Raw genomic sequence first — 22,761 nt, 5'->3', positions numbered from 1 at the left:
GATTATGAAACTGACACTTCTTAGAGCTGACTGCAAGCCATGCTGTGTGGCAAAGTCATTCCTCTGCAGAGGACCAAAGTGCACAGCTTAGTGCCTATAAAGCCTATAAACCCTAATGCTGTGCTTCAGTTCAGTTGGCTCTCACTGGTTCTCAGCAGAGGAATGAGTTTCTCTGGTTGGCTATCTGAGTGCCCATTCACTAGGGTGATGCCTGAGCACCTATCTTTATTTTAAGAGAACTGCATGCTAGCAGCAGTTGTTTTTATCTAACCTATATTAAATTGATCCATGCATGGGACCTTGCAAAGGTGCATGCAGATTGGAGGGTAATGAAACTCTTCTCCTTTAGGTTTTGGGACATGCCGCATCATGGGTGATCCACACTACGTCACCTTTGATGGTTTGGTGCACCACTTTCAAGGGAAATACACATATATTGTGGCTCAGACCATCCCTGATCTACATGATACTCTGACACCGTTCAGCATCGAAGGCATGAACTATCCTCTTCGTCGAAATTCACGCATTACTTACTTGAAAGAGATTCTCATCGATGTTTACAATCACAAAGTGCGATTCAGGGAGGACAAGCAAATATTGGTAAGTCTCTTACTGACTGCAGAGCACAAAGGTTCTCTCTTGCAATGAAACACATTAGAGTAATAATTGTCTGTTTTGAAGAACTTAATTATTAAAGCTAACTGCATTATTAGAGCAATGCTATGGGGCAACAAAAATGTGATTTCAGTTGTGTTGATATTTTTTTCTGTATAGCTGTGGAAGATACAATTCTACTTAAAATAAATGAATGAATAAATAAATTGATATTTAGGAATTAAATACCAAATATCCAAGACTTGCAATAAAGGCACATACAATTTTATCAGTTGTAGGGAAAAGTGTGAATTATGCGAGGAAAACTTTATTTATTTCCACCCTCTTCACTGATATGTAAAATTGAACATTAGCTCATACGCTCACTTTTTAGCTCAGTAATGGAAACTTCTTAGGATTATATGGGAACTGTGTCCAGAGCACTTTCCTTAATATATGATTTTGTTACTTTAAAAATTTGAATACTCAGTTTTTTTTTACCTGGTTAAATTATTGAATATATCTAACATAAAACTAGAAAAGAGGAATGTTCATTTGTAACGTTGTCCTGTATTGAAGCCACATACAATTTTGGCCTGTATATTATGAGTTATAACTTAATCTTTCCCATTTAGTTGGATGGTGTGAGGGTGAGACCCCCTGTTCGTCCTCATGAAGGTATTCATATATATCAGAGGACAAGAAGAATTTATCTGGAGACAGATTTTGGCTTATACGTGAGCTTTGATGGTAATCAAAATGCAGGTAAGTGATGCTAAAATAATCTGCAGGAGTATTTATGCCCCAAGTCAAAAAATATTCTCATTCTAAAGGACGTCTAAACCCAAGGGAAAATTAGAAACCTTCACCCTTTAAGCCTGTGGCTTTTTGTGATATGAACTTCCAGAAAAATAGGCAAAAATATTCCTCAAGAATGTGTAAAATTGACATTTATCTGGATGCACCTGAATTTAGGAGAAATTAGATGTAGAATCAGACTTCTACTATTTTTCATGTAAAGTGAGGCCTGAGTGATGTAAACAGAAGCAAACTACTTTAAACTACTGATCAGGATGATGGGGCAAAGTGTGGATCTGCCCCTTAGCCAGTTTAACCCAGTCACAGGACTGAGGTCCTCAAGCTAAATAACTGTGAGTGCATACTTTTACATGCTTCCTCTCAAGTCTATTCCAGATAATAACATTCTATAGCATTTCTAAGCAGGACTTTTATTTCATGTACATGATGTACATACAACTCATTAATGTATGTTGAACATGCATTACCTCCTCTGTTCAAAGCAGAGCTACCCTTGATTTAAAACATAACATAGTGATGTTATTTCTGATCATTTCAAATCCTAAAATTCCTAATGCAGAAAGAACGTATCTCTTTTATAGGAATTCTGTTTCTCAACAAGCAAGTGGATAGTAAGTGAAGGGCAAAGATGTGTTGTGCATTCAGTTTGTTGCAAGGCTGTATGTACTAAGAGCACTCAGGTGGAGATGTCGTGCCGTAACATTGGAGTTTCCCTATTGGCAGGAATAAATTATTTTTCCATGATCCTCTTTGCAGAGCACAGAAAACAATCCTGTGAATCCACATATTAACAGTGGTTTAGGACAGTGTTTATATTGACGTATGAGGCCCACATCACAGTAGCAACTATAATCTGAAGTGTGGAAGTACTTTGCATTTCATTCCACCTTTTCCATATCCTCAGAAGGAAATATATCTGTGTAATGGCTTTTTTTTTTCTTGTGAACTTTCCTAGATATAAAGCTGGCCAACACCTACAAGGACAAAGTAGAAGGTTTGTGTGGTGACTTTGATGGGAGACCTAAAAACGACTTCACAAACCCAAATGGTGTTTTGCAGAAGAATGTGAATACATTTGGTGAGAGCTGGAAAGTTCCTCTGAAAAGAAAAACCTCTCGTCTCAGGTACTTAATTTTCTACTCAATACCCATGGCAAGCACAGCCACTGGAAGTCAGTGAACTAAACCATACTTAATATCCAGGACTAACTGCGCTGTCTGACTTCTGTTACTTCTTCTTCCCTTGGTCTGTGTGAAGGGACTTTTCCCGCTTATCACTACAGTGAACTATAAGTGTCCTTCTATCTAGCCAAAAAAGGCCTGAACTATCACAGCATTACTTCAGTTCACTGTCCTTATTTGGCATCACAGCCATTACAACTGCTAGGGGACAGAGATGAGTAAGGTCTCTACCAAGCTTATGGGTCCTGGCAAAGATAAAGTGCATGGTTTGCTGTACGGACCTGAGGGAGGGCAGATCCCATTTCAGTATCATCCCTCCCTCTGGAACATGAAAGTATCTTTGAAATTCATCAAAATGAATTCACAGTTCCTCTCAGAAGAGGTTCTTTAAGAGTCTAATTTCCTTACTTTCATGACTGCAGTGTGTTTTCTTCTAGTACAAAAAAAAAGTTGGCACATTCTTTTGAGTAAAAATGAATGTGATATTTGTGGTCAGGCCAATTTTGTGCTAGTAAGGCTATACAGAAGCTTGAAACAGGGAACTAAGTTTCCTTCTCTCCTACTTTCTCAGTTTGCTTTTAAAGGCTTTTGGAGGTTTCTTAGCCACTAACAGAACTTTTTGTCTGTAAGTAAATAGAATTGTATTAGTTTTCAGAATATAATTTAGCTGCAAAAACTTGTCTAGCAGCATAGTAGAAAGCAGTATGTAGGCTAATGTTGAGCATAAAGAGGCTCTGGAAGCTATGCCTAGAGCATAATTCTGGCACTTCAGGCATGCAGCCAATTCTTCAGTGAAAGTGAGAATATCTCCAAGGAATGGTGGCTTACTCCAGTTATATCATTCTGACTAACGTTCAAGTTTTATTGAACGGATTGGATAAAGGAGGCATGGGTGAAACCTGTGTCATGCAGAATATCCAAGGAGATAATTACAGCTATCATTTTTGAATTAAAAACCCACAAATCTCTGAAATGGTAGGAAGTGTTCCAGTACATTTTTTTGCTTTATCTATTTCCTTATATCAAATGGGTTTGCTTTATCTATTTTCTTCCCATTGCCATAAGCCATGAGAGAGAAACAAACTAACAATTCTACCACAAGGCTGAAATACTCTTGTGGTGTTAGTGGTACCATGAATGCTGGATGTACAGAGAACTGATGGTTTCATAATGAATTCATTTCCAGACGAGCTGTCACTCCAGGTGAGTCTGAGGACATACAAGATACAGGACTCTTCCAAGGCTGCAGTGAAAATCAGCTGATACAAGAAAACATCACTTCTGCATGTCAAATTCTGACTGAGTCAAATGGTCCTTTTGCAAAGTGTCATTCTGAAGTCTCACCAGATTTCTATTCCACGTAAGTGTCTACTGCAAACAATCTAGTCTGTTTTTTCCCCATTTCTAAAACAGCTTTGCAGCTTGTTTCTGATAAGACCTGTACATCTCCAGTTTTCAGGAATTGAGGATGTTAGGTGTCTTTGAAGAACTGGGGCCCAGTGCTTCCATCATTGATGTATTTAGTAACCCTTACTTGCTTTTAAAGAATTGTGACAATCCATCTTTCCATCTATTAAGAGTTTCACTTTTCTGCTAGCTCTGGAAAGTAGCTTTCCTATTTTCCTAGAGAGATAAAGCAGCAGTGTTAAACATTATATCAGTAAACTGGAATTCCCAGTGTTCTTGAAGTTCTCCTCCACATTAGTGAGAATTCAGTACGTGGCTCCATTAGATTCCTTTTAGCAATTCTAGCTTCATAAAATGTATTCTTCAAGCTATAGCCACAAAGGCTGAAGCTGTTAGCGATACTTCTTGAGTCTTTCATGGAGCAGTGCTAAAAATAGGTTAGTGGAGAATAACTAACATGGTATCTGCAATAAAATTCCTTCTGTTCATCTGGCCTCCTATGTATGCAGTTCCTATACACCTCCTTTTGAACTGTATGAAACCTGTTGGTTCATCCACACTTTAATCATTTATCCATCCTCGGTCATAAAATTGCCAAGTTGCTACCAGTTTTCTTTAGTCATATAGTTGTAACTAACGTTTAAAGATAGGTAGTGCCCACTTCAAGTCTCTCTTAGCTGTCAGAAGAATGTGAAGGTATCTGAAGCCAAATAAACTAGATGACTGGCTTCAAGTTATATATCCTGATTCTTAACGTAAGCCTATCTTTCTCCTCACTCAAGAGATACTCTGAGATACCATGTATTTGCAGATCCTATTAATTTCAGTTCTCAATGCCTTTTAAAATCAGGCCATTGATATTCGGATGATGATCAAAGTTGAGAAGGTAGCACTAGCAAACACTGGGTAAACCAGAATTCTGCATCACTATTCAATGTATATGAACATGAGGAGGGCACCCAAATATTGAAAGAAGTGGGCAGTCCAGATATAAGACACAGCAGCACTAAAAAGTGCTCCATAAGCAAGATGTAGATATGCTAGTCAGAAACACAAGCAGACAGCAAGAAAATAACTTACTATTACAAGAAGTCAGTTACCTGCTTATTGCTTCTGTGTGTATGAGTACATCACATAATAGCAGCAGCAGCACAAGAAATGACCTGATCAGATAGAAGTAACTCAGTCAGGCAAAAAAGCAGCTGAAGATAAGCAATAACAAAGGTATTGGGCATGAACGCTTTCTCATTGTTGCAAACAGGAGCTGCATCTTTGATATGTGTGTGGACAGAGACGACACTACTACATTATGTCGCAGTCTGGAGGAGTACGTGCTGGCTTGTCAGGAGAAAGGAGTCAATATGGAAGGCTGGAGGCAAGAGACAGCTTGTGGTAAGCACTGGGAAAAAAAAAAAAAAAAAAAAAAAAAAAAAAAAAAGTGGTTTCTGCCTAAAAGTCTCAAAAGCTGAGATTTTAGGCTTTTCCTAAAAGCACCATATATCAAAGCTTCTTATTTTTGATAACTTGTTGATTCACACTTCAATCATTGCTCATAGTTTAGTGTGCACACATGTTCTTCTGTCCCCTGCTCTGAGTCTTATGCTGATGTTTTGCGTTTAGACCCCAGTTTGGAAAGTTACTTAGGAAAGCAGAGCAGTCAGCTCCATTCCCGTCACGAGAAGTTTTAAGAGAGAAAAAAATATCCCCATTCCTAACTTGTCTTTAAGACTTTTTTTTTTTAAAAAAAAAAAAAGGCTAAATTAAGTCTTATAATAATCTCAAATCCTTTTTACCTTTTTTTTTTTTTTTTCCAAGTTGCAATAGTCATCAAACCATACCCACCCTGCATCACCCATGGTTAGGTGACTTTGTATTCTTGATGAAACACACTTCTCAGAGCTGTGAAAGCTCTGCTACTTTCAAGGATAGCTACCCTGAATGTGTGAGAAGTTATTTGAAATGATTTAAAACTCAGACTGAGAGCACAGCATGCCAATAGCTTTCACAATGCACTTCCTGATTTTGGAGTGATTCACTTACGTCAGTAGCATCAGATATGTATGAATTTCTCTGTGTATGTGTTCATCATTTTGCCTCCTAACAAGCGGATCTGAAAAGACAACATATAACTAACACACAGCAACCTGTTATAACTGGACTCTCCTTATTCTTACAGAGATGCCATGTCCAGCCAACAGCAAATACAGCTCATGCACATCTGCATGCCCAGCATCCTGCAGTGACTTGACCAGCCCCTCTGAGTGTGAACGGCCTTGTGCTGAAGGCTGTGAATGTCTCCCTGGCTATGTTCTTAGTGATTTTGAATGTGTGCCTTATAGTCAGTGTGGCTGCACATACCTCGACAAATATTATGAGGTACAGTGTCTCAGCGGGCCAGACAGCTCTGGCAGTGCTAAACAATATTTTCTTCTGCTAATTATTTTGACAATCTCATTGTTCTCCTCAGCACGTAACTCTACATTAGAAACAGAGAGAGATTTGTTTAATAACATTCTGGACTCTGGAGGAAGGGAAGAGAGAATCAGTCTGTCTCTGAAACTTTGCTTGCCAGAATACTCAAGGCAGGAACTTGAGGGAAGCATATGATTACTCTCTGACCTCCATGTTAATTCTTCGCCTTTATAACACTAAACAAAAGCCTCATAGGCTCTAAAACCTACAACATACTAGTTACAGAAAAATTCTGTCAGTCACGGTGGTCCCTTTCCTCTCAGTGAAGAGTGGCACAGGCAGGGCTGAGTCAGTAGAGCTGGTTGCAGCATGAAGAGAGCTCCAGGCAAGGCTGGATTCTGAGGAATCCAGAGATTCCTCCCGTTCTAGCTGCAGAATACAACTGCTTTGTAATCTTTTGTTTGAACACTGGAGACTTGATATAGACAAGGCCTAAGGCAAGTAAAGATGCTGTTATGGGAGGAGGGAGACAGGATGGACAGGTGGGGCTTGCCAGAAATGTGGCACATGGCACTTTTCCACATTGTCTTGGAGGCACAATGGGATGCATCTGCCACTTGATTTCCAGCAACCATTAAACATCATTGGTTGCATACGTACCCAATCTGGGGCTAGGATTTCACACCCCAAACTCTTCTTTTGCTTTCTTTCTTGAGCCTTCTTTAAGTTTCAAAGAGCTGGGTTAATAAGCTGTTTGCTTGCTTTCTTAGTACAAGCTTATATATATATATATATGCCATGTTGCCATTCATCAAGAAGACATTGGAGAGAGTAGCATGTGTCCCCAGTGCTCCATACATATTTTCCTGATTTTGTTTGGTATATTTCAATGTTTACCTGCTGTCTTCCAGATTGGAGAAATATTCATCACCGATGACTGCTCTCAGAGATGTCAGTGCACGGAAAGCTCCACCGTCTCCTGCACTGCAATAGCGTGTGGTTCTGACGAAATCTGCAACGTTTCAAACTACACTCGTGGGTGCTACAAGAGTGAGTCAACCACTGACCCTATCACGCTAAGTCTTGACTTACTGCTTATAGGGCATTACTGGATCTGGGATAGATGGAATACTTTGAACAGAAGAAAATCCCTTAATAAGCATACAGGGGATCTTTGATGGTCTATCATAGAAAGTGTTTCTTTCCTGTACTCCTGTTGTCAAGTACAAAATAATAGATTTTAAAATACAGGGCATGTCCAGCATTAGCAGACAGTGTAATCTAACCAAGAACAGTTCTCTCAGGTTTGGATTCTCTGAGATTCTCAAGTGTTTCTCCTTTCTTTTTGCTAGGTGGACCATGTATGCCAAGTCCTTGTCAGAATGATGGAGTTTGTTCTGAAACAACCAACGGTACCTCTCGCAGCTTCTACTGTGAATGTTCTGAGCTGTACATGGGACAAAGCTGCGAGGTTGAAGTAATAGGTAATAAAACTATTCTGGATTTCACTCTCTGCATTGTATGTACCACTATCAAAAATGTGTGCCATTATGGAGCAGACTGAGCTGACTTTTAATTTCTGTACTGTAGATCAGTAACCCAGGCAGGTGTCAGATCAGACTGGGACCTCATCACATCTTTTTAATGGACATCTTGTAATTTAGTCACAGACAGGACAGAGGCTGACCCTAGAAATAATTCCACTGCATGTCCTATCCAAGCCCTTGACAGTGTTCCTTGGAGTACATATTAGGCCTTGTACCACAAACCAGGTGGTCACATCTGTACTGGTGAATCCAAGTAGAAAGAAGGGGGTGAGACCCCTCAGCAAACAGATGCAAGAAGGGGTGGCAGCAGGGATGATCATACAGGGCCTGGGTCTGACACCACTCCTGACAGCCACGTTAGTCAGAGAACACAGTATAAACCAAGTAGATAGGCACGTCTGCTTGCTGCTCAGATTCCATAGTGAGCAGCTTTACACTTGGGATTGAGAAAAATCTTCTGTTCACAGCACTCAGCTTACACTAACAGGGCTCATTTCTTCTTCAGATCAAACAAGCACCTCAGGGACTTCTGAGAATCATACAGTTGCCATTGCTGTTGGAGTTTCAGCAGGTGTGGTCATTGTCCTCATTCTCATCTCCTCTGCAGTGTACCTGCACAGGTAAGCTTTTTCCCGTATTTGCTGCATTCAGCACAGTCAAGGTGCAAACTCCTTTTAGCATCTGTAAACTCTCAAAATTCCCCCTAGTTCCGTACATCCAGGACCAGAAAAGAAGTACAGCATTCAGGATCTCACATGAGGAACGTGAGGGAAAACAGCCTTTTCTACAGGAATGAACATATGCTATTCCTATTGCATAAGGCATATGCACCATTATCACAAAACTTAGGTTTCTCCAAAATCTGACATTACACACGCTCACACTACTGTTTTACCTCCCACTACAGATAAGAATAGAAATTAAAGGTGGTTGTTGCTATTTGTTTTTGTGCAGAAGGAAGAGAAAGATGGGTAAAGGTGCCAAAAGAGGGGATTCATCTTCCAGCCGGTCCAGGGATACATCGGATGACAACGTACATGAACGAGATTATGGCTGCATAGTGAACACTGCATTTGATCAAGATGAATCTGCACACGATACACACCTATAGTTAGCATTTTTAAAATTTCTTTTATTACTTTCTGTTCTTGTATTTTAATAGTGCATCTAATTGTATTTTAATAGTGTATCTAATACTTTAAGAAACAATAATAAATATATTATTGCATTTGCTGAAAATCTTTGAAATTTTCTGTCTACACTATCTCTCAGATTTCATGTGTTAGGCCCAAAGTGAAATAAGTCCTAATGCACATTACCACTGTGTTATCCTCAGAAGCCATTTGAATAACACTAAGTCCAGACAGATTTCAGCAGCACAAGCAAGCTGCACACTACCACATACATGCCTCTGATAGATGCACAAACTATGGACTGATGAGGTCAGAATTAATTATAGCATCCTGGGCAGGTCTTCTTGAAATTATTTTACCCAAAATCTTCAATGGGAGGGGATTGGTTGATTGAGCTGGACACAGTTCTCGCTCCTCTTCTGACAAGGCATGGTTGACTGGGGAGAAAAATATTTAAGACACTGAGCTTATCTTGTGACAGATGACCCCTCTCCGTTCTCCCCACTGGGAGTGCCACTCTGAAAGAAGCAGTTGTTTGGATGACAGCTGCCTCTTTGGTGTCAGGACAAAGTGGATGAGAGCAAGGATTGTCATCAGCCCGTCTGTGGGTGCTAATGCTAAGCAAGAGCATAACTTAACAAAAACTCTGAATAAACAGATCCTGTCATAAATTCTCCTTGGGGTCTTTGCAAATTCTGAAGCTGCCACGCTGAATGTGGTTAGAGATTTGCATCAGCTCAGTCCTGGATCATACTAAGGACTCCCCAGTAGCAGAATATCCAAGTTGTTCGCAGCAAGGCCTAACAACGTTGTACTGGTATTGGGTAGAGGTAATTTTCATCAAAGAAGCTCCTATGATGCTACGTTTTAGAGCTGGGGGAGCAAAGTGTTGATAACACACCAAGGTTTTAGTTATTCCTCTGCAGTGCTTACACAGAGCCAAGGTCTTCTCTGTTCCTCACATTGCCCCACCAGCAAGTACCAGAAGCTGGGAAGCCATACAGGCAGGACAGCTGACCCCAATGACCATAGGGATATCCCAGACTGTCTGATGGGATTCTCAGCAATAAAAGCTGCTGTAAAGGGGGAAGGAGGAGGGACAGTGTGGGCTTCCTGCTGTTTCTGACACAATGCTGGTTATTTTTGATTTGCCCCTTCTTTCCCTGCCTATTGTATCCAGAATCTCATGCATGCTGTCAGCCAGAAGAGTATTTGTAATGTCCATGGACAGTCAGGTGGATAAAAGGCCATTCAAGAACATGCCAGCAGTCCATACATGCACAACCCAGCTATTGAGGAGCAGATGTGAATGGAAAGGGGCTTTCAGCCTCATTACATAATGAAAACGAGTTAGTGCGAGGGACCTACCTGTGCACAAATGAGCTATCAACCTTATGCTGCAGTTTCACCACATTCATAAAGGCATCTTTCCTGCTTGTTCAGCAGCAGCTTCCTATTGCTCTCCCATACTTGCTAACAGTGCAATTCTGTGAATGTTGAGCAGTGCTGACCACGCTCACCTCCTGTTGTAGCTGGCAGGAGGACAGCACAATCCCTACCCTAGAGGATCACAGCCCTGACTCTCCAATGCAACATGGCTAATCTGTGTCCAGGTAGAGTAGGTTTCTATGGATATGCTTTGCTATTTCAATACCATAGGACTTGCCTTGGTTTTCCACTGCAGAGCCTTGTAAATACTTCAGATTTGAAATGGGTCAAGAGAGAAAGCAGAACTGCAACCCAGTGCTCCACTGGCTCAACTACTTCATGTCGACAGAAGCCAGAGAAATGTCAAATGTGACGCTGCTCTGATCCTGTAAATCAATCAGCTCTCTCACCTGACTTTCAAAATGCTGGGCTTTAAATACACCGCTTAGTTCAACTTACTCAGAGTGTGCTTTTGTTGATAGTGAACCCTCCTTTTTAGCAAACTGTAGTGGCCATAGCCAAGGGGACAGCCACAGCTGCTCAGCCACGCTCAGGCTCACCCACTCATCTCAGAGGACTCTTGCTGGGCACTGTGCACCGTGAAACTCCTTCTGTGTCCGGAGAGAAATCCCTGGGCCACGATACAAGAGACATCAAAAGCTATCCTACGTATCTCTTTGCCCTAAAACGGCAATTGGAACTGACTTTGAGCTCCACCTCCCTCGCTTCTCTTTGCCAGCACAATGAAACAGCCGCTCTGCATCGCCCGCCCCTCTCCAGAGGTCTAGGGGTGGGCATCCGCCTCCCCTCCTCCAGGAGCAGCCCTGCGAGGGGACAGGCCCGGGGGCTTTGCAGGCTGGCAGCTCCCCGGGGACGAGCACGGGGATGGCGCCAGGGCCACCTCCTCGGAGCCTGCCCGGCTGCTGGATATTTATAGCGGCCGGGAGGAGCCAGGGAACGGGGCCAGCCTCCGCCGCCGGCCTCGCCCCGGGCCGCAGCCTGGCGCGGCAGCAGCAGGACGGGAGCTGGGGGTGAGCGGGGAGAGCTCGGGGGGGGCGATGGGGATGGGGCTGCCGGCAGAATGCGGCCCGCCGGGGAGATGCAGCCCCCGCCCCCCCGAGGTGGCGCAGGGCAGGGGGAGAGCTGCAACCGCAGCCCCCCGGGGGCTGCCGCCCTCCAGCGGAGCCGGCCCCACGGGGCTGTTCTGGGGAGAGCCTCCGAAGGGCTTGGGGGGCGGCGGGGGGAGCAGCTCGGTGCCCTCGCCCTGGGAGAGGGCCGTGCGGCGGGTGCTGAGCGCTGAGTGCTGGTCACAGCCTGCGGTGGCTTCACCCTTTGCCCGCATGGCATTGCAGGACGGGGTGGATTTCATTTCGAGCCCTGTGCCAGCACGCATGTGCCTTGCCCTAATGATCTTCCGCCCTGCCACTCCCCAGCAGATGCCCTTTGCTTGCCCCAGACATCTCCAGCACGTCTCGTGTTGAGCCAGAGGGGCACGTGGTGACCCGGCACACTCAGGATGGCAGCTCCCGAGAGGTTCAGTGCTGCCCACCCCGGGGACCCCCAGCCTGGGGACCTGATCGAGATCTTCCGGCCGGCTTACCAGCACTGGGCCCTCTACCTGGGGGACGGGTACATCATCAACGTGACGCCCGTCGGTAAGGCTGGCGCAGCCCGGCAGGGTGCAGTTTTGGGGTGACTGGAGCCCTGCCTCCCTCCCGGGACAGGGGGTCAGTCCCCACGGCCTCAGCTCTCCTGACAGTTCCGTGATGAAACTGGGGAGGAGAGCAAGGAAGGGGCAGGGGCTGCAGAGATGTCTGCATTGCCCTGGGCCCATCTGTTAGCCCCTAATGAATTTAAACCCCATGTGGTGAAGCAGGGATGGGCTGGGTCTCCAGACCACCTCTGCAATGTGGGAACCTGCTCAGCACCACCCTGTGTGAGGGGCTTGGGCACCAGGGGAGGCCTGTGGCTCTGGGGTGGGGGGAAGATTGCTGTCTGCAGGGCTGTGTGGGTTCCCCCCCGAGGTCCTTTTGGGTTTTTGGTGTCCCCTTCACTGCTCCTGGAGATACACATGTACCCAGGGGCCCAGGGCAAGTGCTACAGAAGCCTCTTTTGGAGGCTTGGGTAGCTGTATTGGGCTGGCCTGGTTCACCCCGTGCCTGCCTCCCCCAGATGAGGGGCCCCCAGCCACACTGGGCAGCGCCAAGTCAGTGTTCAGCCGAAAGGCCCGGGTGAGGATGCAGCTCCTGAAGGATGTGGTGGGAAATGACACTTACCAGATCAACAACAAGTACGACGGCACCTACGCTCCCCTTCCTGTGGAGGAGATCATCCGGCAGGCTGAGTACCTCATCAACAAGGAGGTGTCCTACGACCTGCTGGGCAACAACTGTGAGCACTTCGTGACGCTGCTGCGCTATGGCGAGGGGGTCTCTGAGCAGGTAGGTGATGTGGGGGAGCCCCCGCACGCTCCTCTGGGCACCTCCTTGCAGAGTCTGCACAGAAGTTCCTGCAGCATAACCCCCAGACTGCATGGGGACAGCAAAGCCCCAGGCCAGGGCCCAAACCATCACAGCCTCACCACAGCCTCTGGGCCAGGTGGTTTGCTGTGGTCTGTCTGTAGCCTGGTAGTGCCCCTCTTGCTCAGCCCAAAGGTTAGGGCACAGGTAATGCCCCTCTCCCCTTCTACTTATAGGGCAATTGTCTCTTGCATTCACTTCATTGCCTTGATTAGCTCTGCCTGCTCTTCATTAGTGTATCTGGAGGAGAAAATGCTCATCACGTTGCCAGCCCACGTTTTGCTCCCCCTTTGCAGGCCAACCGAGCAATCAGTGCCATCGGGTTTGTAACAGCTGCTGCCGGTGCCTTCTCCCTGCTGGGCTTGTTACGGAGCCGATCCAGAGAGAGGCAGTACTGAGGGGCTGCTGGCAGGACACGGGACACGTGGTGGCCGTGGCCACCACCGAGACTCACTAACACCTGCGTGACCCTTGCTGAGGGCAGCACTAGCCTGTTTGCCACAGCTGCTTTCATGATGCTGCCTGCGATGATTTTTGTGCTGGTCCGGGAGCACTTGCAAGCAAATCCTCCATCCTCACAGCCCAGGGCTCTGCTGAGGGCTGGTACAGACTTTTGGCACACATTTCTACAGACTGGATCCTCTGGGCTTTCTGTGAATAACCTTTCTTAACCTGTGTGAAGAAACATTTTTACTTTTTTTTAACTTTTTTCTTAAACAAAAGTGATGCAAAACTATTGCTGACGGCAGTTGCGTGCCTTCCACCTGAGGGCCCATCCAGATGGAACCCCGGTGCTGAGCCAGCAGGAGAGGCACGTCCCATGCCTCAGAGCTTGCGCTGCTGTTCCCAAGCTCTGAGCTGGTCGTGTGAGGGCTGGAGGTGGTGTGGGGGGAGCAGGGCCTACAAGCTGCCTCCCTCAGATTGCATGTATAAAATGGGTGCTTTGGTTTGGGTGTGATGGTGCCTGGCTCTGTTTTCTGCTGCCTGTGAAAGTGTCCTTTTGCCTGGCCTCCCTGACTCCCTTTGGGATCCCAGGTTTGGGCAGTCTGACAAAATCCCTAGGTAGCTTCTCCTCTGGCAGCTGTTAGCCCCACACTGGCACCGCTGTGCCACTGAAGTTTCAATCTCCATCAGTGTAAATGCAGCAGTTGTTGATATTGGACATGACCAAGCTTACTCCTTGGTCTGCCGAAGGGCCGAGGTTTAAAGAAAGGGCACCATAGACTGCAGAGGCAGCTGGGAGCCTGCCTTTGGTTCTTCTATGACCAGACATGGAGCCCAAGCAGCGCATTGCTCCAGCACGAGGAAGATCCTCCTCCAGCCAGCAGAATGGCAAAGCCAGTGTCCCTGCATGCCTGCAGAGCGAGCTGTACATCCCCAAACCTACAGAATGCCATCATCGCCAAGGCACAGTGCTGACGGGTGGCTGGTTAGAAAAATGTGTGGTTTACTGTTCCTTACGGATAATATTGAGCTTGCATGTTTGGAACTGTGCTATTTGCAGGTTGCATATATATATAAAAAAAAAAAAGAAAGAAATCCTGTGTTGCCTTCACCACATGCAACTGCCTGGACTGTTATAAGAGATGGGAGTAAAAGCTGTCTGTAAGCAGCTTGCTATTTTTGTCTGCTCTTAACATGTACATAACTGGATCAGAAGCTTTTTTTAAACAGCAGTTGTTTCAATGTTTGAAATAACAAGGCCCAGCCTTCTGGTCGTATTTTGTAGTGCTCTCTATTGCTGTAATCAAATAAGATTCTTTTTAATATGGGAAAATGTATTGTAATAAAACTGAACCTGGACATCCTATTTTGGGTCCTGTAAATGTAACCAGAAGTTATTTTCAGGCTGTAGCGTGCAGCAGCGAGCACCAGCGCACATTAGCAGCTGCCTCTTGGTGGGACCTGGTCAAAGCAGGCAGCCATGGCTTAGCCCTGATTTCTGCCCAGTGTGCCCTGAAAGTGGCAGTGCCACGTGGCACAAAACAGAGGCCAGAACCTGGCTGTGGCAGGGTGCCAAGTGTGGGCTGAGGGCAGCTTTTCCTTCTTCCCCCCTTCAGCAGGGCCTCTCCCTGCCCAGCCCCAGCTTGTTGCTATGCTTGAACTTATACTTCCCGGCACTCAGCAGTTATGTCTGGTGAGGGAGGTTTAGGTCAGGACAGCATGGGCACCCTGTCACAGCTGTAATTCGCTCTGGAGTGGGGGGGAAAAAAAAAAAAAAAAAAAAAAAGAATTAACATCATACGTGGGATTTTTTTGTAGTGCTCAGAAGCTGCGGAGTTTCATTTATAGCAGGATTTTGCAATTGCATATGTGCTCCTCATTACGGTCAAGGTTAGGTCACTAGTGGGGCCGTGTAGCTCAGGAGGTGCATTGACAGGGTCTGGTGGAACAGCAGCCGCAGCCACCGCTTCGCTGTGCTCAGTATTGCTGGGCCTTTGTAGGAGGTGCTGGCTAGGCTGGAGAGCTGCTGTTGCCATGGAGTAGAGTCAAAGCTGTTATTTTACCAGCAAGTGAGAGAATAATCCTCGCCCTTGTTCCAGGGCACAGTCAGCCTGCCTCTGAATGGAGGGGTTTTCCAGGGAGTTCAGAAATCTGGGTGATGCAAGCACGGGCTGGTAAGTGCAGGCAGGGCAGCCCCATGCCCAGCTGCAGGCTCCCTCCTAGTCCCCGTGCTCGTAGCTGGGGTTAACGTAAACCTCAGCCATGTGTTTGGCTGCAAAGTTCTTTGTGTTTACTGGAGGCCAGTTTGGATCCCTCTGCAGCATCCTCTGCCATTTTCGGTACTGGCTCTTCGACTGGTACCCAAAGCAGGCTTTAATCAGCATCCAGAGGTGCTTGTTCTGCAGGAGGACGTCCTGTGGAGTGAGATGGCACAGCATCAGTGGAGGAGGACCAAAGCCAGCCCCCATGCCACGTGCCACCTCCATTACATCAAGAGAACACTGATCTCAGGCTGTTCTGCTGAAGGGGATAACCAAGGGACAAGTTTGTGTTTCCTCCTGGGGCTGTGGGAGACCTGGGAACGTGCTGCCCTGCAGGGGACAAGACCTAGCATTGGACACAACCCCATGCTTACATCCGGGGTGGCACAGCCAGCCCTGACCAACAAAATGCCACTTGTGAGCCCCTGGGCCTGCTTTAGGGCTTAGTCATTGCTGCACAAGCAGGTGCAGCTTCTGGCCTGGCTGCTTGCAGGGTGAGAGGGAAATGGTTTTAAAATCAGGGCGAAATGCCAGACCCGTGCTGCTCCCTCCTAGGCAGCTGTATGGCATTGCTCACTCTATAAAGGTCTAAGGGATGGGGTCTAAATTGTCTCTGGAGCTGCATCAAATGTATTTGATCAACACACAGTGAGTCTTGAGGGGAAAAAAAAGGAGAAGGGAAAAAAAGGTCCCTGAGGATTTTTGCTTCTGCAGGAGGAGAGCATGGTTGCGAATGAGGGAAGAAAGTCCCAAATGGACGCTGCTCCTGCTGCTCACCCAGGGGAGCAGCTGGCAAACAAATGCACTCACCTCTGTAAAAAAAGATATGCAGAAGGTAGCCAGGAGCATCAGTAAGAGATAAACTCTCCAGATCACAGGAGTGCACAGAAACTGTTGGAAAAGACATGAGCAGCAATTAGGTTTGAATGCCTTGCCAAGATTTGCATCTGTTCCTAATGATTTGAGAGGCTGACTAACATGTTCCTGATGGCATGCATGGAGGAAGCAGTAGGCAGCAACAGTAATTCCTTCTCACAGAGATCTTGGAGGGTTTGATGCCAGCTTCCCCCTGGCACATAGCTCTGTGACATCTCCACTACTGACACCGGTGCTGAAACCAGCAGATCGGGTGCCCAGGGCAGGATTTGGTACCCAGATATTCTGGGGAGCCACAGCCAATGTGCAATGTGTGCATGTCCACACTAACAGCAGATCTCTGCCTGCCTCCACCTGCTGTCAGACAGCTGGGTTCCCCTTATTGGGGTGGCACAGCTGGTGGCAGCCACCCGTCCTGTGCCCTGTGTCACAGCCCCACAGGGTGCTCATCCTGCTCCAGGAGGGGTGGCAGCAGCAGCCGTCCCTGCACGCTTGCTGCTCCAGCCAGCAAACCTCCAACATGCAAACCCACGCTCCGTGCTGTTGTGCTTTTCTGTTAGGAAGAACAGCTCAGCACGATATAAAGCGCTTTTTCTTCTTCTCCCCATTGCCACCCTGTCTGCAGGGGGGAGGAGGATTGCCTCGTTAATCAAGCCCTTGTTGGAGGGATGTTAGAGAAGTCTGAAAGGGCTGCCCAGTCAGCATCTAATCAGCAAATTCATTTCCAAGATGACTGTAGCTGTGGCTTGTGCTTTGTATGCTTATGTAAAGGGCAAGCAAAAAATGCATGTTTTGTTTGAGCTTACCTGCATGCCACGGTACACGGCATCAATGTCGGCGAAGAAGAGGAAGAGGCAGACTGCAAGCTGGAGGGCCAAGAGGACTGAAAACACATCTGGGGAAACAAGAGCATTGGTGGCCCAGGGAAAGGGGTGTTTTGATGACCAAACTCTGCAAATATGCTGATGGGAGCCCCAAGTACTAATGCTGTAAAACTGACAGCCTGTATTTTTTATTTTATTTTATTTTTGAGGCTACAAGAGCTGTGGAACTGCAGCCAAGAGGAGCTACTCCCCAGCAGCCTGTTGCAAAGCTCACCACCTGCACTGTTTTTCTTGCACAAGTGATTTTGCACTTTCAGATTACTAAACAAGCACAGGGATCTGCCTCAAAAGAGCTCTGCTGTGAGCCACCCCAGCATCCTTCCCCTGTGCTTGCTGCTCCACCTGCTCAGCTGGACACCTGGACAGCAGGCAGCAGAAAAGGCAGCTTGCTCTTGTGACTGGGTGCTTTGCGACTGACAAGTCCAGAGGTGAACAATGCTTGTGCCTTGCACACAGAGAGATTGTCTGGGTTTGCATCCTTTTCCAAAGGAGCAGGAGGCCATAAAGTAATGGCAAATGGCTCAGGGGTCCAGAGGTGCCAAAATCCCGGCAATTAGCAGGACCTGAACACCTAAAACTAGCTGGCAAATTGGGTCAACAGCCTCCTGCAACCTTCCTCACTGCCGGGGCAGAGAAGTGACAGGGCTGAGTGGGTGGCAAAAAGAAGGGAATTGCTCTTTGCTTCCTCCTAGTGATTGTTCCTGAAGCACAGAAGTGTGAGCAGATTCCTCAGCTGAGAGTCCTCTCTGCCCCAGGCTGGCTGCTTGCAGGGCAGCTTCTTCTGGCCTCACCTCTCTTCTGCGGGTGATCAGGGCTCAGCAAAATGGGTTTGGGACCTGCCTTTTGACAAAATACCTAATGAAATCAGCTCTGCTAAGGTTAAGCAAAATCCTGTCCTCTCATCCATGAATAAAAAGCTGCAATTGCAAAGGAGCTATCAGTCAGCTGGGGCCTGGTAGGGGTAAACCATGTCTGCAAAACTCAAACAGAAAATGAAAGGTTACTGCAAGAGGATTTTAACAGTGATATTATCACAAGTTTTCTTTCTCATCGCTAGGAATGGAAGTCAGGCAAGGTAAGACTGCATCTCAGAGGAGCTCTTTTTGATGTGGGATTTTGAAACAAATACATCTGATCCTTATATGCTATGTGTGTTCTCAGTAATACCCAGTTCTGCACTAAACCCAGTACATCATCTTCTGGAAAGCACATACTTTCCAAGATGCAGTCTCCTTTTTCAGCTCTGCTGCTTCTTTTCTCAAGGAGGAAGCTAACACGCTGTGCTCAGTGTGCTTTTTTAGAGACGGGGAAGTAGGAGCTCGGATACACAACAATTATATTGCATGCCAGTCACTGGCATGGGTACAGAAAAAGCCATGGCATCCCTTCCCTAGCAGCCTCTCCTGCCATGGTTATTTTGGGACAGGGAGGCATCAAAGCACACATAACTCCAGCTCTACTCACAGTTGGTGTAGATGGGTTTCCGGAAGGGCTTTCCCTTGGAAAAGACAAAGGCCACAATGATGCAGTTGATAGTGGTCAATGGCCACAGTGTCGTGTCTTCGTAACTGAGGACAGTGCTCTGGGCACTGCTGGTACCATTCCCCTTGGGGCTGGTGGCAAGCACAGTCTGGTTCTCCAGAGAGCAATGTCTGTAAGGTAACGCTCAGCATTTTGTCCCTGCTTTCTCCTGCAAGAGTGAGCAGCAACAGCAATTCCCTCCGCTCTCCTACCCAGCCTACCATAACTGCCAGATATCACCCACAGGAATGAGAAACATATTTAAAAAACAAACAAAATCCCAGAAAACAGCTTAATCCCTGCCCCGTGCCAAAATCTCATCTCCCAGGCGAGCAGTGAAAGCAGTGCTTAAGACACAGTGATGAGGACGCGTCCCCCAGCTGCCCGCACACCACACTGGCAGCGCTCAGCCTCTGCACGGTGGGCAAGGGCTGCAGCTGGGCCCTTGTGTCCAGGAGCATCCCCATTGAGTCACCTTGCTGTGCCCCTGCCCGCCTTGTTCTGCACCATGGTGGGATGCTCACTGATACATCATAACTTGGCTCTGGAATATGGGGAGGGTTTTTTTGCATTATGCAAACATGCAAAATGAGCCAGCTCCCAAACCTGCAACCATTTTAAAGCCAAGAAAAGTTCAAGAAAACCCCAGGCTCAGGGCTGTGTTTTTTTGTTGTTTTTTGTTTGTTTGTTTTATTCCAGCAGAGCTTTGCAGCCGGGGGAGGGCTGCAGAGGGGTTCAGGGAGCCATCATGTGCCCAAGGCTGGGCTGGCCCCACAACGAGAGCTGCAGGCTGGGGGTCCTGGGCAAGGAGAGTGACTCACCTCCGGCTGGCCAGCGCTACATACCAGGGCTGCTGCTTCACCAGAAGGAAGCCACAGGTCTGCACGGTTACAGTGAAGCACACGTTGAGGACGACAGAGAGCAGCAACGGAGGAGAGATGAGCTGGCCGGGGGGGCGGTAGGGTGCCAGCTTTGGATAAGCTTCGGTCAAGCTCACTGGAGAAAAACAAATGGTCTTTGTGGTCAGTAGCAGTGCAGCCCACCAGCAGCCCTCTGCACTCGCTGGGCAAACAGAGCCACATGCAGATCCCCCATCCCAACATCATGGGTGAGAAATGCAAGCCTGGCTCTAACAAGCAGGCAAGAAAGGGCTTTATCTTCACTGTTTTCCATCTGAACCCTCTCTGAATCCTCCCCTCCCCAGGAAAACACACAGGGAAGATGGGGAATATCACCCCCACTTGCAGGCGGGGATTCCCAGGGGAGCCCAAGAGCCATACTGGGTCTCATGCTGGGACCATGCTGAAGCTGGAGTTACGCTGAACCCCGCTAGCAGCCACCAGAGCAATTGCTGCTCTTCCCATTGAGTCTCACATTCAAACCCTATCAATTCTGTAGATTCCTGTACCTATGTTTGCAAATTACTATGAGCCAAATGACACGCTCTGTGCCCAAGGGATTGCTCTACCACCGATGGTTATGGTGTTAGTGACAGCAGATCATGGCTCCTCATTTTAATTTTTGTTGGAAAAAGAAGCTGACTATTTGAGTATATCAGGCTCTCCAACAGACACAGCAGGCTTCCCCCAAGTTGCTTACTTGTTAGGCAAACCAGAAGGGTAATGACAACATCTTGTATCAAATACTGGTGATTCCCAAAGATTTGCAGCTGCTGGAACAAAAACACAGAAGAGCCCACCTGACTACCGATGTCAACTTTGAGGACACCAACTGTAGCACCAGATGCCATTTCAGAGCAGCAGCATGCCAGGAACAGCATCCTCACCACCCTGATGCAACCTATGAGCATGAGTGAGCCCTTGTGGGTGACCCAGTGGGATGTGAATGTTTTCCAACCTTCTTCCAGCAGACACCAGTACCTATGGACCACCCAGACCAGGTCACACACCCCCAGCCCGCAGTAACCACAAGCACAGCCAGAGCTTCACGTTGTGACAGGCTTGAAACATCTTTGGGTAGGAGGGACATGGACGCAGTACATGCAAACTAGTGGCTGTGGAAGCAGGGTTATTTCGTCATTCAACTGTTCTGATATTAACTGAAATACTTAATGTACTGAATTATTATTCAATTATCCAGCTTTTCACATCTTCAATACTTTATCCTTACTCCATCTTACTCCTAGAAATCCCATATGCCTTCTTTCCCCTGCTTAGTAATATCACTCAAGATGAAAACCTGTAGTGAGCACAGCATACTGATAAAAGATTGGCATTAAACACTTACCCAAAACAGCAGAGCAGTACCAACAAACTGAATCAGGCCATACAGGGTGAGGTATTTAACCACAGCAAAGGAAGAAACCAAAGCAGCTCGACCTTCCCTGCTCAAACACAAAACAAAGCTAAAAAACCCCTAACCCACCCAGTATTGGGGTTTTAGTGCCACAGGCTGTTTCTGCTTCTATGGAGAGTAATTCCTTTTGTTTAGAATCCTTAAGAAGAATTGAAAATAGTTTAAATTCCATAGGCATATTCTGGCCTTAAGATAATGCAGAGCCACCTAAGTACCCCTCATCTGCAGCGTTTTGTTTCTTTGTGTTTATTCTCCAGCTACAATTTTAATACCTGGCTTAAGCTGCTGCTTTTTCATTTCTAATTTGTTCAACAGTTCTGGGAATCAAGTGCATTGCTATATAAAGAAGTAATTGTCTTTTCATACATTTGGCTAAATGGCATTATTCCTGGCTGCTCAATGACTGCATACAGCATATGGATATCAAATTTTTAAAGTAATGACAAGAAAATCTGTCCTGTGGTTACTGTAATACCTGCCCTCTTGTGTGACTCGACTCTTGTACTTGTTCCAAAAATATCATCCTGTATGGGTAACACTCACAGTACTGGAATTTAAGGGTTATAAAAAAAAAAAAAAAAAAGGCAAGAAAAAGAAAAGCCCCTTATGCTTTATTTTATGCAGTTACTGGGAAACAATTAAGTTTGGTTCATCAGCATCTTTCAGGGTAGCATGTGCACACAGCTGTGTGTGTATGTATATATTTTTATACACACACATTATAGCCATAAATTCTTATTTTTCGTTACCAAACTGTCTCAGGAACCTGCACACGGCTGTACAACTCACGCTTGCGACCCCGCACACCAAGCTCAGTGCAGGCAGCAGCCCAAGACAGCACAACTGACCTGATCAGCTCTGGCACACACTGGATGTTGGGGATCTGGGAGGTGAAAGGCGAGGCCACCGATGCCTCCTGCTCTGACAGTGATATCCCCGCATGGGCCATTTTCAAAGCCTGAAATCCACAGAAGGAGGAAGCTGGAGATGCGTTCCCCCCTCCCACACACAAACACACACTTTTAGTGGTGCTTTACAATTTTTGCTTCAAGTGTCTTTTGTAATTGATCTTCCTCTATTCTGTGGTCCGTCTGATCTCATTTTCCAGATATTTTTCGTTCCCTACAGCTTAAATACTTTGTTTGTTCATTTAATCCCATTGTACCTATTTACAATTCTTTGAACTACCCTGTATGCTCTGTCTCCCACGCTGGAGTTTGTGCATACCTCTCCTGTTAACAATCTGCTAAGCTATTTAAATTAGCATTTTATCCTCCTTCTACTCCTTTCAATCTCCTGTTCATATTTCTTTTATTGCTCTCTTATAAGATCCCTGTAACCCAGCCTTGTCACCTCCGCTTGAGTGATTGGGAGAGGGCTATAGATGACTTTCATCAAACCAGCTAATGCATTGTTATA

The 22,761-nt window shown here is 46.4% G+C and overlaps 3 protein-coding genes across 8 annotated transcripts in view; 2 read left to right on the top strand and 1 right to left on the bottom strand.

Annotated features, from left to right (window-relative positions):
• Positions 1–9,526, top strand: part of LOC118171569 (zonadhesin-like) — an 81,374-nt gene extending 71,848 nt beyond the window's left edge. Inside the window, exons 24-33 of the mRNA XM_035334787.1 lie at positions 350–600; positions 1,230–1,359; positions 2,369–2,537; positions 3,781–3,954; positions 5,263–5,393; positions 6,178–6,377; positions 7,325–7,463; positions 7,766–7,897; positions 8,466–8,580; positions 8,915–9,526. Of these exons, the coding sequence (XP_035190678.1) occupies positions 350–600; positions 1,230–1,359; positions 2,369–2,537; positions 3,781–3,954; positions 5,263–5,393; positions 6,178–6,377; positions 7,325–7,463; positions 7,766–7,897; positions 8,466–8,580; positions 8,915–9,071 (1,598 nt within the window). The 3' untranslated portion in view covers positions 9,072–9,526. The remainder of the gene's footprint in view (positions 1–349; positions 601–1,229; positions 1,360–2,368; positions 2,538–3,780; positions 3,955–5,262; positions 5,394–6,177; positions 6,378–7,324; positions 7,464–7,765; positions 7,898–8,465; positions 8,581–8,914) is intronic.
• Positions 9,527–11,250: 1,724 nt separating this feature from the next.
• On the top strand, positions 11,251–14,850 carry PLAAT1 (phospholipase A and acyltransferase 1). 2 transcript variants are annotated; one of them, XM_035335195.1, is made up of 4 exons: positions 11,251–11,552; positions 11,874–12,176; positions 12,694–12,962; positions 13,337–14,850. In XM_035335195.1, exons 2-4 carry the CDS (start codon positions 12,038–12,040, stop codon positions 13,436–13,438), a joined length of 510 nt encoding a protein of 169 aa, XP_035191086.1. In that variant the 5' UTR covers positions 11,251–11,552; positions 11,874–12,037; the 3' UTR covers positions 13,439–14,850. The 2 variants fall into 2 exon arrangements, with proteins under 2 accessions (XP_035191086.1, XP_035191085.1); XM_035335194.1 differs by lacking the exon at positions 11,251–11,552 and having other exon boundaries at positions 11,715–12,176.
• A 767-nt stretch (positions 14,851–15,617) lies between these two features.
• ATP13A5 (ATPase 13A5) overlaps positions 15,618–22,761 on the bottom strand; it is a 30,952-nt gene continuing 23,808 nt past the window's right edge. For 3 of the 5 annotated variants that reach the window (XM_035335187.1, XM_035335186.1, XM_035335184.1), the window contains 8 exons: positions 22,191–22,300; positions 21,274–21,370; positions 20,626–20,698; positions 19,848–20,022; positions 18,970–19,157; positions 17,428–17,516; positions 16,556–16,636; positions 15,618–15,898 (listed from right to left, as the gene is read on the bottom strand). In XM_035335187.1, coding sequence (XP_035191078.1) covers positions 15,704–15,898; positions 16,556–16,636; positions 17,428–17,516; positions 18,970–19,157; positions 19,848–20,022; positions 20,626–20,698; positions 21,274–21,370; positions 22,191–22,300 — 1,008 coding nt within the window. In that variant the 3' untranslated portion in view covers positions 15,618–15,703. Of the gene's footprint in view, positions 15,899–16,303; positions 16,400–16,555; positions 16,637–17,427; positions 17,517–18,969; positions 19,158–19,847; positions 20,023–20,625; positions 20,699–21,273; positions 21,371–22,190; positions 22,301–22,761 lie in introns of those variants that run through there. The other 2 variants (XM_035335188.1, XM_035335189.1) reach the window with 2 other exon arrangements.

Source organism: Oxyura jamaicensis, chromosome 9 (assembly GCF_011077185.1).
Source record: "Oxyura jamaicensis isolate SHBP4307 breed ruddy duck chromosome 9, BPBGC_Ojam_1.0, whole genome shotgun sequence".
Taxonomy (NCBI): Eukaryota; Metazoa; Chordata; class Aves; order Anseriformes; family Anatidae; genus Oxyura; species Oxyura jamaicensis.
This window is presented reverse-complemented; position numbering and strand designations above follow the sequence as displayed.